General features: G+C 36.1%; 1 protein-coding gene across 8 annotated transcripts in view; it reads right to left on the bottom strand.

Annotated features, from left to right (window-relative positions):
- Positions 1-14615, bottom strand: part of NEK7 (NIMA related kinase 7) — a 127151-nt gene that overhangs the window by 91474 nt on the left and 21062 nt on the right. For 7 of the 8 annotated variants that reach the window (XM_037908000.2, XM_037908004.2, XM_037908002.2 and 4 more), the window contains exon 2: positions 3007-3088. In XM_037908000.2, the coding sequence (XP_037763928.1) occupies positions 3007-3063 (57 nt within the window). In that variant the 5' untranslated portion in view covers positions 3064-3088. Of the gene's footprint in view, positions 1-2044; positions 2127-3006; positions 3089-14615 lie in introns of those variants that run through there. The other variant, XM_037908003.2, reaches the window with a different exon arrangement.

Raw genomic sequence — 14615 nt, 5'->3', positions numbered from 1 at the left:
AAGTCTAAAGCAAAACAAGGCACTCACAGTGATACTCCCGGGGGGGGGGGGGGGGGGGGGGGGGGGGTGAGAGGACCTGAAGCCAGACAATAGTGTCCAAAAGTGAGTGATGCTCGCCCTGGCTCCCAGGAGATGTTCAGATTCAATGCATTTCCCAAGGCAGCATAGTTGGCATACATGGTTCATATTTTTAACTTCAAATACATTTATTTTACAGTTTGTTTTAATTTGTTAATTAGCATCACTACTATGTTACAGTAATGTGCTGAATTTCAGATTTAAAGTGTGTATCCAGCTCACAGAAAAAATAACTGGAGTTAACAAGGTGAAAATAATGTCATTACATGATTTTCTCTAAATATTGCTTCTGGTGAAGTGTTTAAGATTTGTAATCAGCAAAGAATAAGACTACCTCAGAACCTCAAACCCAGATGAGACAGCTTCACAGATAGGCCTGATCATCAAGTCTTCCGATTGTCTTAAATCTCAATCTCATCAGTCCCAGAATTAATAAAGCTAGAAGCGACCACCCTGATGAGCTAGTCTGACCTCCGATATAACAGGCCATAGGACTTCTCTGAATTAAATTCCTGCTTGAACTAAAGCATCTTTTAGAAAGTCCCATCCAGTCTTGATTTAAAAATTGCTTGGAGAATGGTGGAGAATCTACCATGACCCTTCGTAAACTGTCCCAATAGTTAACTGCCTTCACTGTAAAAATCTGTGCTTTATTTTTTGTGTCAACTCAACTATAGCCCTATAATACTCCTCCTTTAAAGAGGACAAGAAGAACAACTGCCTATGCAGAACCTGGCTTGGAACAAAGTATTGGCTGTACTGTACTGGGAATATGTGTCTCTACAATTTATGAAGCTGTATGAAATTATGAACCCTATGTCTCTGTCAGGCTGCAAACTGTGTTTTGAATGTGCAGGCATAGCATTAAAACTGGCATAAGATGAACCAAAGTTAAGAACAAATGTCAGTTTCTTCTGTTGGGGAAGATGTCTAGTGGGGTGCTGCAAGAATTAGTATTTGGCCTGATCTTATTTAGCTCCTTATTAATGATGCAGTTGGAGGGATTACTGAGACAGGCGGTGTTGCTAACAACTATGAGGAGAGAAGCATATATAATGATTAAATTTAGGACTGGGGACTCACCCACTGCTGAAAATATCAGTTCACATAGCTTATAGTAAATCAGAATTTGAATTATTGTGCTTTCGAGGGGAATGCGGAAGATACAAGAACTGCCCGTTACCAAAGAAGGCAGACACAATGGGGTTTTCCCAGAGATATAGGAGCTCATCCTCTCATCCCAACTGACAGATCTGATTCTGCCTCCTATTCAGCCAAGGAGGAGAATCCATCATTGGAACAGTGAGTCATTATGAGATTTAGAATATACAGAATGCAGTAGTAGTCTGCACTGCCTTAATTAAAAAAAATCTTAATTTAAAAAAAATAAGTTTGTACACTTGTTTCACCAAGATAGCTGTAAGGAATATGCATAAATTCAAATTATATCTTAAATTTATAACTGTTTGGTACTCTAGGATCTGATGGATAGTGATACAGAACTACAAGAATGCTTTGTTTTTATTTTAGCCTCAAAGCCGCTCCAATGCAGGCACTGCAACAAGGAAAGTTCTACTAAAATACAATACTGTGTACAGATATGAAGACCTGGCCAAAAACAAAAAACAACTTACTTATATTGTCAAAAACTTCAGAACAACCACATGTTGCCATATCACCTTTATTATTCAGGCTAATGCTTGAAACAAACAAACAAAATTACCAGTTATGGTCCTGGTCCTGCAAAGAATTACCCAATTGTTTAACTTTACTATGAGGATTTCTATTGACTGACATGTAACTCCTCATAGTGCATAAAGCAAAGCACCTTTATAAGTTTTTGCAAGATCAGAGCTTAGAGCGTTGTTTTCCAAAGGTTTTTAAATAATGTTATTAACAGAAGCAACATTTTTAGAAGAATGTTAATAAGCAGTATGCCAACTTATCTATTGCCTGATAATCTTACCTTTGTTTTGAGTCATACCATCAATCCAACTGCAAGGATGGTTATATTTCCCTCACATCCCCTGGTCATAGAACTACTGTAACTGTGAAAAGAAAAGGAGTACTTGTGGCACCTTAGAGACTAACCAATTTATTTGAGCATAAGCTTTCGTGAGTGATGAAGTGAGCTGTAGCTCACGAAAGCTTATGCTCAAATAAATTTGTTAGTCTCTAAGGTGCCACAAGTACTCCTTTTCTTTTTGCAAATACAGACTAACACGGCTGCTACTCTGAAACCTGTAACTGTGAATCTCCCTTGTCCATTTTCAACAAGGGAGGCACTAACCCACATAGGTTCACCAATGGGAAGTGTAAGAACAGAAGGTTAAAAGGAGCAATCTGAAATAAATCTGGTAACTCTGCTATAATGTGGAAATATATAGTGTTTAGCAGCTTGATACCTCATAGGAAAACAATTACTTTCATTTTTGCCTCTCACCTCCACTCCAACTTTTCCCAGTTGGTGATGCAGTAGGAGGCAAAAAAGAAAGCAGCTTTTTTCTGTGAACTAGAGGGCTGATGGTCATTGAATTTCAAGATAACTAATGAAATATTACATTTCTTTATGGCTTCTTTTTCTCCACAAATGCCTTAGACAGAAAAATCCAAATTAAACAATCCAATATCCAAAAACACTTGATCTCATAGCATTGCATCTGATTTATTAACTACTGATGACTAATTATGTGATTCCCCAAAAGTAACTCGATTAAAATAATCAATTATTACCTTGAATACCATGCTGAACACACTAAATGCAGTAAAAACCTACCCTCTTAGAATGGCATTGTATAATGGAGAAGAAAAAGTATTCGAATACCAACAATAACCTTTTGGAATTTGTTCTGTTTGTTAATTTTAAAATGTTCTTCCATTTACTAAATCCATTTATTTCTGTTCTTGAAGACTATTAAAATTAAGTACCTGTGGTTGAAACTGTGGAACAGGAGTCCCTTGCACGCCTTGTGACTGTTCATCCATTGTATCAAACAGGGCTTTTTATGTTCTGCAAAAACAATACATGTATATTCATTAAATTGCAATTTAGTTAATGTTTATATTCACTGTACCACTTACTACTGTGCTTCAATTATAATATTGCAATTAAATTATTTTACTGTGCTTCAGTTCACAATGAATTCACAGTTAGAAAATTTTTCTAATTTGTATGCTTGACTTTGCAAGCATTAAAACATTTCAGCCCTTTTTCTGAGAGGGGATTCTCTAGTTTTTGTTTTAAAGGACCACACAAAAAAAAAGAAGAAGAAGAAGAAATTCCATCACCCCAACCGCATAAGTCATCAGCAGAGAGTTTGAATTTGGGACTGTCAGATCCATACCACAAACATCTACGACTTGAACTAAACAAGTGACTTCATTAGACAAAAGCAATAATACCCCATCATTCTCTATGTGCATCAGCCACTAAAAGTAGACAGGTGGTTGCACAAGTACTTGCTAGACAAAATATCTTGGTTCTGGGACAGGAGTGTGAGAGCGGCTAAAACGGGATAGAGTTAAGACTTCTGGGTGGTATTTGTTGTTTACATAATATTCACTCATTTCTGAATTTCATGGAAGTCGAGCCATTTTAGAGACACGTAGTCAAACATGTACATTCACTATTCTAACAAGCTGTTTGGTTAAGAGGGAGCACCTTAGATCTGCCATATTAGGGGCCTGAATTTTATTCCCAGCTATGCAAACCTCTCATATCCTGTTACCACATCTGTAAAATGCAAAGAAGAATGCTTGCCTGCATCCTAAGATAGGGGTATGAGATCTCGATTAATATGAAGCGTGCAAACAGCGCACAATTGTTAACAATGAAGGATAGGAAGGAGTAGATTTTAAAACTCAATGTGTCCTGGTTCACAGCCGAATGAACCCTTACCAAGGCAAAATGGTATTTCATTAAGGGAATGCACCTGAAGCATCTGTTTTGCCTATATGCCTTGTGGAGCTCTCTCTCTGTCCATATTGTCTGGGTATGATATAGAAGGTTCATTAGCGCCTGGGAGTATATACAATGCAGTTGGAACATTCATATAATTAAGAGACAGGAGGTGAACGTGTTCTAATGCACATGAATAGAAAGGGATTTTCAGAAGCTTGTAACTTGGCCAAATCTGGAAGGTTTTTCATAGGAACAGCAAAAGTCACTTCTCTTTCACTTCAGAACCGTTCCTTTCCCAAATTTCAAGTTCCTACTACAAACCACGGAAGCACTAAAGTTGTTTTGTAAAAACCCATCTATAGAGTGTTTTAAAATTGGGAAATCTACCTGTTTGTCCCCCCACTAACCTCATTCCGGAAAACAACTCTATCGTTTTTGCTCAAACCTTTAAAAAAAATGCAAACCAAGAGATAACAAGCATGGAAAATTTCAGTACAAATAGCTTAAGCTAACGCAACAGAAAACAGAGGCTTACAATGGAAAGAGGTAGGCAGTCTTAACCAAAGGTATCACTTATAATATACTGCATATATCAGTTTTCTATAAGATGAGACAGTTGCAGTGAAGTGTTATTTATGTAAGCATACTCCTCGAAGATTTGAAAACACTATACACTTTAATGTTGTAACTTTATCTTTAGACACACAAGCTAATTGTGTGTTTCAAGGTTTTTTCCCCCCCCACGAACAAGTTTTACATTGTATGTTGGTCCTTTTATTATCTGGATGTTTTAATAAATTTGACTAGGCCAGAAGAAAGAGCTCTTTCTCTAGAAAGGATAACCTCCAGGCACAGTACAATATAAATAGGAACACAATAATAAATAACTTTAATTTATTTATCCTTGAATTAAGCTTAATAAATACCAAGAAAATCTTGCTAAGCAAAAACAGTTTTCTTCACCCAACCCACCTACTGACTAAAACCACCTTTGAAACACAGATTATAAGATGTATTGCCTCCAAACTAAAAAATGCATTAAAGAAAACTTGCCAGGAATTTTTTAGACAATTTGAAAAAAAATAGTGTATTAGGATTAATTCCTCACTTACTAGCAAAGAGATGGTGCATTTAAAAAAAAAAAAACCACACCTCTTTCAATCTCAAATGTTACAGAAAAGGTCTAACAAATAGCTAATATTCACAGCTGCGTAATCTTCCTTAAAGGACTGCACATCATGATGATAAGGTTACCAAGAAATTTAAAAAAAAAATTGTCACAATGATAATACAACAGCCGCTTTACAGGATGTAAAAATATCCCAATACACTGCTCTTCTAGAAGTTATATATATATTAACCTTGTACATATTAATACATTAAAAAATAAACCATAAAGTCAAGCTTGTTCACCAATATATGCATGATAGCATAATATATATAATAGTATATGCATTATCCACACCATTTTTTTATATATATGTATGCATTAAGCACCAACATTAAGCACAAATATTGTAACAAGGATATAACAGAAACTGGCCTACACCATAATCCTGTTCATTTATGTTAAGCATACCATAACACCTTGAAGTTGCTGAAGCAAGCATCTGGCATAAGAAGATAGAACAAATGTATCCTGATTTTGACAAGTTCCCTATGTGTTCGGTCTGGTCTACATTACAGACCTATGTCAATATAATTACGTCGCTCAGGAGTGTGAAAAATCCACACAACCTACACCCCTTGCAGCATATTAAGTGTAGACTTGCCCTTAATACAAGCAAGGGAAGTACCTTCACGGATCAGTACCTGGAATGCTAGAATCCAAAGCAAAGATAAGAACACAACAACCCAAACAAACAGATGGGTGCGATTTTAGTGACGTGTAAAGAGATGTAGAACTTGTAAAATCATCATATAAATAATATCAGCTGAAATGTGCAACTTTGGGAGCACATCTTCCACACAAAGTGGATGTAACATTGCTGTATGAGATGGTTTATTGGAGACTGATATCATATAGAACCATTTTCCTGTACTATATTATTATTGGCTTCGAGCAATAAACCAGACACTTGTTATTTGGCCTCTTGACTATATTTCATAACGAACCAAAGTGTGATCAAGAAACTGACTATACAATTTATCAACAAGCTTGAAAATCTGTATCAAGAAGAAACATGCATGAACAAAAGTAAAGATCAGGATCCATATAAAAGTAACCAATAATGGATTATAGTTAGCTAGTTATAATTTTCTTTGTTACCATTTTAAAGGCTTAATTCATGTAGCTTTGACACACAGATGCAGAAGTACTTACCTCAAACATTTTAGTTGGAGGGAATAAAAGACTTTTCTACAAATTATTATAAAAATCAGATCACAAATGTACAAGTGTAACTTAAAAACATTTTCCCATTTAAAAAAAGTGGGAACTACCAAAGGTATGTATTTCACATTAAATGATCGTATATTTTCAAAACAATTTCCCTATGTAAAGTTTGGTTTTCCTTCAGATTAATCAGAAAAGTTCTTTATGCCACTCTAAGTACCAGTTTTATACCATAGCTCTCTTTTGGAAATTTTTAAGTTTTCAGTAATCCTTCCTGTCCAGACCATGAACAGAGAGATTAGGTAGGAATACAATTTCCACCTATTAATTCTAAAAGCAGAGGTAAATCCTTTTTAAACCCTCAGGACAGACACTCTTCTTGACGTTCTTTGTATTGAATTTCAGTAACTGTTAGTTAACAAACACTATGGAGGGGGACATTACCTTGAACTAGAGAAGTATAGCTTCTATGTCTGAAAGAAATTACCACTGGGCAGAGGGTTGAGGAATAAAATGGAGAGTACAACTTTAACCTGGTAGCAACATCAGCAATTAAATGAACAGGAGTGAGTGAGTGGATGGATAGATACTATGATAATTGCAGGAAAATAGAAACACTAGGGTTACTGGTAATAGCCAAAGCCTAAAATGCCAAGAGCAGAATTAAAGGTTGGTTTTGGCCCAACTGTAATCATTTATCAGGAATGACATATTCCTGATCTCATTTTCACTCCTTTATTTGAAGAAGTCAGCCAATATCTTACCAACGGTGGTATCAAACCATACTACTGCCCTGTGGCTGTTCCAAACCAAACGGACTGTTGGGACTCAATCTCTTTTCTCTTTATCCTCAGCATTTCTGTGCAACTAGTGCACAGTTTTGGAATGCTGGCTGCACTTAATGCAGAGATTAATGAGATCTGAAGGTAGTTCTAAACAGTACTTTCAGGGGGGTGAAACTAATCCTTAAAACAAGAAGAAACAAACAAAGATGTGGAGTAAAGACGACGCAGGGGAAAAAACAGCTAGAGGAATTGCTCAATCTGTTAATGAGAGAGTCTTTACTAATCATCTGCAAAAATTCATGATAGCCCTGGCCCCCTGCCAGGAGAAGACACTGAAAAATTATTAAGATTTCTAAAAATATTAGAATGAATATGGTGATAAAACTGGAAAATTGCTGGCAGCTGCTGTTTGTTCCAAAACACTTGGCAGTCAGACCCTGTTATTTAAAAGCCTGACAAGGCCAATACTGGCAATTCTTTGCAGGATATGTAACATCTTTCATTTGTATTTTGCAGTGGGTTAGACGAGTCACAGTACAGTGGTAGCTTCCGCTGAAAAATTAGATCTTTGTATGTTTAATCACTAAAGAACACTGAAATACCCTGATTAAGTCCATCAACGTCTTTAACACCATAGTTGTCTTGCAATCAGACAAATCCCAGAGATAACCCAAGTCGCAGATTGTGTTTTAAGAATCTATATTTTCAGTTAGTTCTTTATTTTAACAGTCCTTTAACCACTGTAATAGATCCTGGAATTTCTTTAAAAACGTGACAGATGGCAATTACAACATCATTTACAAAAACAGAACCTTTAATAACCTGTTATTGGTACTATTCCAATCATTTTCTCCTACAGTGACATCAAAACTTTCCCTCACTTTGCTCTAACTACCTTTCTGTTTAGTTTTCTTTACCAATTTGGCTTTAGTGACTGGATTTGATTATTATATAAATCAAAGAATAAATTAGGATTTTATTTTCCAGATTTGCTTTAAACAATAGGCAATAAAACTGGGCCGCCCTTTGTTAGCACACCGTTCCTATAGAGCTCATAGCTCAACGTTGCAAGGCACATCTCAAAATCTCATTACATTCAGAAAATATCTTTAACAATCACCACTCTTACTACTACAATAATAGGACTTTAAACAGATAAATGTAGGGGAATATAACCACATAGTTATGCTCTTAAGAATTTTACTGAAGTGCAGGCTCAAAACTCCTGCCTTGATTCATAAACTCTGTTGTTTCCATGGAACAAAGCATTAATACATGGTGGGTACTTATTTGATTAAATACAATTATATTTTGCAGCCAATTCCACTGACTCTGAAACAAGACTATTTGGAAATGTTGAAGAAATAGAACTACTGCAGTTTTCCTTCTAGGATGCAAAATAATCAAGGATTTTATTTCCGAGTCTGTCATGGATTACCTTTGTGATTTTAGGTAAGTTATTCAACTTCTCCATGCCTGAGTTTCCCTGTACTAGGGCCTCAATTTATTTTATGAGCCGAAAAACAACCACTGTAGACACTGAATTTCTTTTTACATACACAAACTACAATACTTACATACTAAGTGATCTTATGACTCAAAAAATACTTCAGTTCATTCATCTGACTCTTAAAAAATTAAGAGACTAAGAGATGGCGTGCAGAGCAGAAAAGGTTTGTAACACATGGCAACCATACTTCTTTCGAGCTGCTTAGAATATTTCAAACATTTTTTCCAAAATATCTGATCTTATCTCTTTATAAAAGTCATGCTGCAAAAATTGCGAATCAGAATGAAGAGCAGCCATAGAAAGCACAGACTTCAAGGTTGCTTTATACTGAAGCATTGCTTGGGAGTGACAAATACAGGTATGTCTTCACTGACGAGTTAGCTCAGGCTCTTACCTGGATGGCATTTTACCTCCTTCCTAAGTTTGACCATCAAACTTAATATTTGTATGGCTTTGGCTGAACTACAGTAGTTTGATTTTATATTTCCCCCTCTGAGGATAATATCTCCTGAGCTTGTTTTTGTTATAGGTAAAGGCCTCCTTCTATTGCTTTTTATGTCTGTACACCTTACATATTATCTGGATATCTGACCCAGCTCTGGCAGGTTACCATTCTCCACTGTCTTGGTTTCCCTTTGGAAAACAATATTTTTGGCAGAGGTTGAAATGGGATGGTTCTCGGGGCTCAGTAAGCCAGTACTTTCTCCTGGATCTGTATCATGTTCCTGAATCCAAGCTTCAATTTAAAAGAACTTGCCGCTAACCCTTGTGATTATTAAGAAATCATTCAAAATTTGAAACAGATGTGACCGTCATTGTGATGTCTGCAACAACCTGAAACGTATGAGCTGACTCCATCCATCTCAATGTGGTGGTATTTCTGAAACCTAATGATGGTGATGTAAAGGTCAACATTGTTAACTACTTTACTTTTACAGAGCATAAAAAAATACTGATCATATTATGATCATATAAACTCTGCACAACCTACTATTTACAGCATCTCATTTTGGTGCCATTCGTGGGCAGAGTTTGGAGAGTACCACTACTTCTTCTCCCCTACATCTGTCCCTTGATTTCAGGTTACCACACTACAGACCATAGCAGTATGGCATATATTCTACTTAATGTGATAACCTGACATTTACAATATCTAAACACTGTATTTCACTATATTTCACATTCTAGTATGCAAGAAGCCTCTGAGAAAGAATTAAATAGTATGTGAAGAATCCTTATTAATATTACTGACTCAAACCACCATATGAGAATGCTTATAAATCTTCCTGCCCTTTTCAAAGACTTGTCTTTTATGGCACAGCCAAGCAAAGATAGACTAGAAGATAGCATGAAAACAGCATATGTTTGGTATTCATAGCTTTTTAAGGCCAGCAGGGATCATTATGATCATCTGGTCTGACCACCGAGTATACAGGACATGCAGACTAAGAACAGTCACACCAAAACCAAAAATCCAGTATTATGACGGAAATGCAGTAAACCATCAACAAAGACTATCCTGTATGCAAGTAATCAATGTACTTTCCTTTTTTCTGACAGGCTTTGCCTGTGAACAGACAGCTGCTTTCACAGACAGTCTCCTGCACACATCAGTAGCATTCTGTTAGTGTTGTGGTTCAGGGACTAACTCCTTCTCCCTTTAATCACAGAGAGAACATGCTATGTATTATAAAACCCAGAGAGTAGAAACTCAGATTCTATTTTCCTGAAACGTTCTGGGTAACTAGCATATTGTGCAACAATGCAAAATGAACATTAATGTGTATTCTTAAGGCCTCCTCACAAAAAAACCAAACAAGTTTATTATTTTCAACTATTTTGCCCAAATAAATATTAGTACAGTTTTGCAGACTTTGCAATCAATACATTGTTTATATTATTTTTGTTTTGTTTGTTTTTACCCTTTGTAATATGCAAACACCACAAATCCTGCTTAACCTTATTACAGTCTTGGGGCGGGGGGGAGAGAGAAAAAAAACAAGGAAGATGTGGGGAAGGCCCTTCTGCAACCCTTGTGGAGTATACCACTGACATGCATGATCTTGGGCAAGTCATTTCACCTATCTGTGCCTCAGTTTCTCCATCTATAAGGAAGAAACCCACACACCTGTGAAGCACAGTTCTGTTCCATGGTGCCTTTCTCCATGGCAGTACAGTGAGGAAGAGAGTTAGGGGCATGGCAAGGGTAATGAAAATCCATAGGCTTAAATCTCCTCACACAAAAGGTGTCCAGCAACACTCTACCTGCTACTTTACCTGCTGTTACTTAAAATGCACAGGCTGTAGAAGAGGCAACAAGGCAGCTACTCATCTACTCTGCCCTGGATTTTAAGGAGATAGGAAGGTGACGATTCATTCCCGCAGCCAATTCCCTTCCATTGTTTAGCCAATAACAACTAAGACCAAAAATCATCTTTTCAGTACAGACTACTGTACCATCAGATGTAATTAATCCACACAGATAATATTTACTCTGAGTATATGTACTATTTGGAGTTACCAGCTGTAACTCAAGGCTGTAGCAAAAGCAATCATGTGCAGATGCACCAGGGTGGATAACATGATAGAGACATGAGTACAGCACAAAACATTGGCATACAAATTGGTCATTAAAACCTCTCTCTACCCTTGGGACTCATATTCCAGGCTTGTTAAGTGGTTCTAGAATACCTTCCCTCAACCTTAGATGGTTTCACTTACTCAAATGGAACACTACAAAAGTTAAGCACAGATGGCAAAAATTTTAAATGTGACAACAAAGAGAAGAAATCCCTTGTTGTATATTACAAATGATTACTGAATGAATATTGTAGGAAAAAACTCAGAGTACAGTGTCTCATATGTTCTTATTTTACTATCTGATAAACATTATCTTTTACAAGTGTAAAAAATATACATTTTTAGTATTAATTTTCAAAAATTTTCAATAATTCAATAGAAAATGCACTGCATAGTGAAGATAATGTAGCAGAAACAATTACAGATACAGAGTATTAGGGGTCAGAAAACCAAACAGATTGCAACATGTCAAAAATTACAGTAATACATGCAGAATTTTAATATTTTATCCCAAATCAGTTTTAGTATTCTGATTTTAATAAATGAGTTACAGAAACAAACCCAGCTAAAACAACGCTATCAAAATGAAATCAATTGCATAAGTGAATTAAAAAGTAGTTTCGGTTACTGCATCTACCCATGTGGTTTTATCATAACATATGCCCTTTTTTCTAAAAATTACTTTCCCAACTCCACTGCTGTGAGAAAGACCCATACAAACAGTGGAAATTCTCAGACTACAGGGGAATCGAACAAAGATGGGAGAACAAATTTTAGTCTAATTTTTGCAACTACAATAACTACCTGTTTCTTCATAAAAATAGTATGGCTGTCAAGTGATTAAAAAAATTAATCACGATTAATCGCACTGTTAAACAATAATAAAAAAATTAAATAAATGGTATTCTGTTTTCTACATTTTCAAATATATTGATTTCAATTACAACACAGAATACAAAGTGTACAGTGCTCAATTTATATTTATTTTTATTACAACTTAATACAAATACTGCAGTGCAATCTCTTTATAATGAAAGTTGAACTTACAAATGTAGAATTATGTACAAAAAATAACTGCATTCAAAAATAAAACAATGTAAAACTTTAGAACCTACAAGTCCACTCAGTGCTACTTCAGCCAATCGCTCAGACAAACAAGTTTGGTTACAATTTGCAGGAGATAATGCTGCCCACATCTTGTTTACAATGTCATCTGAAAGTGAGAACAGGCTTTTGCATAGCACTGTTGTAGACGGCATCACAAGGTATTTACGTACCAGATGCGCTAAAGATTCACATGTCTCTTCATGCTTCAGCCACCACTCCAGGGGACATGTGTCCATGCTCATGATGGGTTCTGCTCGATAACAATCCAAAGCAGAGTGGACTGAAGCATGTTCATTTTAATCGTCTGAGTCAGATGCCACCAGCAGAAGGCTGATTTTCTTTTTTGGTGGTTCGGGTTCTGTAGTTTCCACGCTGGAGTGTTGGCTCTCTTAAGACATCTGAAAGCATTCTCTACATCACGTGCCTCTCAGATTTTGGAAGGCACTTCAGATTCTTAAACCTTGGGTCAAGTGCTGTAACTATCTTTAGAAATTTCACATTGGTACCTTCTTTGCATTTTCTCAAATCTGCTCTGAAAGTGTTCATAAAACAAACATGTACTGGGTCATTATCCAAGACCGCTATAACATGAAATACATGGCAGAACGTGGGTAAAACGGAACAGGAGACACTGAACTCCTTGGGGGGAATTGTGTCACAAATGTAATTAGCCCATTATCTTTTTAACGAGCATCATCAACATGGAAGCATGTCCTCTGGAACGGTGGCTGAAGCATGAAGGGGTATATGAATGTTTAGCATATCAGGCACGTAAATACCTTGCAAAGCTGGCTACAAAAGTGCCATGCAAAAAGCCTGTTCTCACTTTCAGGTGACATTGTAAATAAGTAGCAGTCAGCAGTATCTCCCATAAATATAAACAAACTTGCTTGTCTTAGCAATTCGCTGAACAAGAAGTAGGACTGAGTGGACTTGTAGGCTCTAAAGTTTTATACTGTTTTGTTTTTGAGTGCAGTGAATTAACAACAAAAATCTACATCTGTAAGTTACACTTTCATGATAAAGAGATTACACTAAAGTACTTGTATGAGGTGAACTGAAAAATAGTATTTCTTTTATTTTTATAGTGAAAATATTTGCAATCAAAATATAAAGTGAGCACTGTACACATTTTATTCTGTGTTGTAACAGAAATCAATATATTTGAAAATGTAGAAAAACATCCAAAAATATTTAATAAATTTTAATTAGTATTCTATCCTTTAGCAATGCGATTAATCGTGATTTTTTCAATCGCAGTTAATTTTTTTCAGTTAATCAAGAGTTAACCGTGATTAATTGCCAGACCTAAAAACCAGTATTTTTTTTTAAAGTAAAAAGAATGTGATTCTTTTAAATTGATGGCATCCTGTAAACCACCAATATGTATGTTCAAAATGATGATTTATGGAAGTTGTATTCCATGAGTATCAATAAAAAACTAGGGAACAGGGTATACTAGTCCTTTGAAGTTCCAGGGGAGAATCTTTCTAGGTCAACAGAACCTAACCGGGAGCTTGTGCCTTGGGACCTACCTCTATTGCAGGGGACTGGCCAGGACTAATAAGGGCTATGCACGCAAACTGGTTTGTTTAGCTAGTTTCCCCATCAGCTAAAGAACTATACAACCTACTGACCTTACCTGGCTACTCAGAGTCAAGAGGAAGTATGTTTTTTGTATCATTTCTTTTCTTATAATTGTTGTTTGGTGGATGGGAGGGTTTTCTCTTGGGTTTGCTTTATTCTGTTATAAGACTAAAATACACAACACCCCAGGAAGAGTGCAACACTTTTTTTTTTTTTTTTTTTTTAGAGAGTACAGTGTTGCTCTTGCAGAGAAGGTGGTGAGGGCTGCTTGGCTGTATTCTCTCACAAAATGCTGCTCTTTTCCCCTCATTTTCTCTACCCCACCTCTATCTGATTTGGAAGGGGATATGCTAAATTACCATTTTAGAGTAATGCTGCATCTCGGTCAGAAAAAATGCCAAGTGCCCAAAAGATGAGTTTTGTACTGATTGTGAGGATATGAAGGAATTGGTCCTTGCTACTGAAAGAGTTCAATCTCATAGCACTCCTCATGTGGTCCAATATTTGTGTCAAAATTATGGTTTTGCTTGGCATACCAAAACAGAAGCATCAATGAGACTTGGCACCTGGGACAATTCAAGTCCTTGACCTTTACAACAGTAAGCTTGTTTTATATAGAGAGAGACAGTGTAATACATGACTGATGGAATATTTAATATTGATTTATTTAGATTCAAGAATGATAATTAATACTATTTCTGAAATAAGCTTTCAAGCTTTAATTTAAAGGTG

This window comes from Chelonia mydas, chromosome 8 (genome assembly GCF_015237465.2).
Source record: "Chelonia mydas isolate rCheMyd1 chromosome 8, rCheMyd1.pri.v2, whole genome shotgun sequence".
Taxonomy (NCBI): domain Eukaryota; kingdom Metazoa; phylum Chordata; order Testudines; family Cheloniidae; genus Chelonia; species Chelonia mydas.
This window is presented reverse-complemented; position numbering and strand designations above follow the sequence as displayed.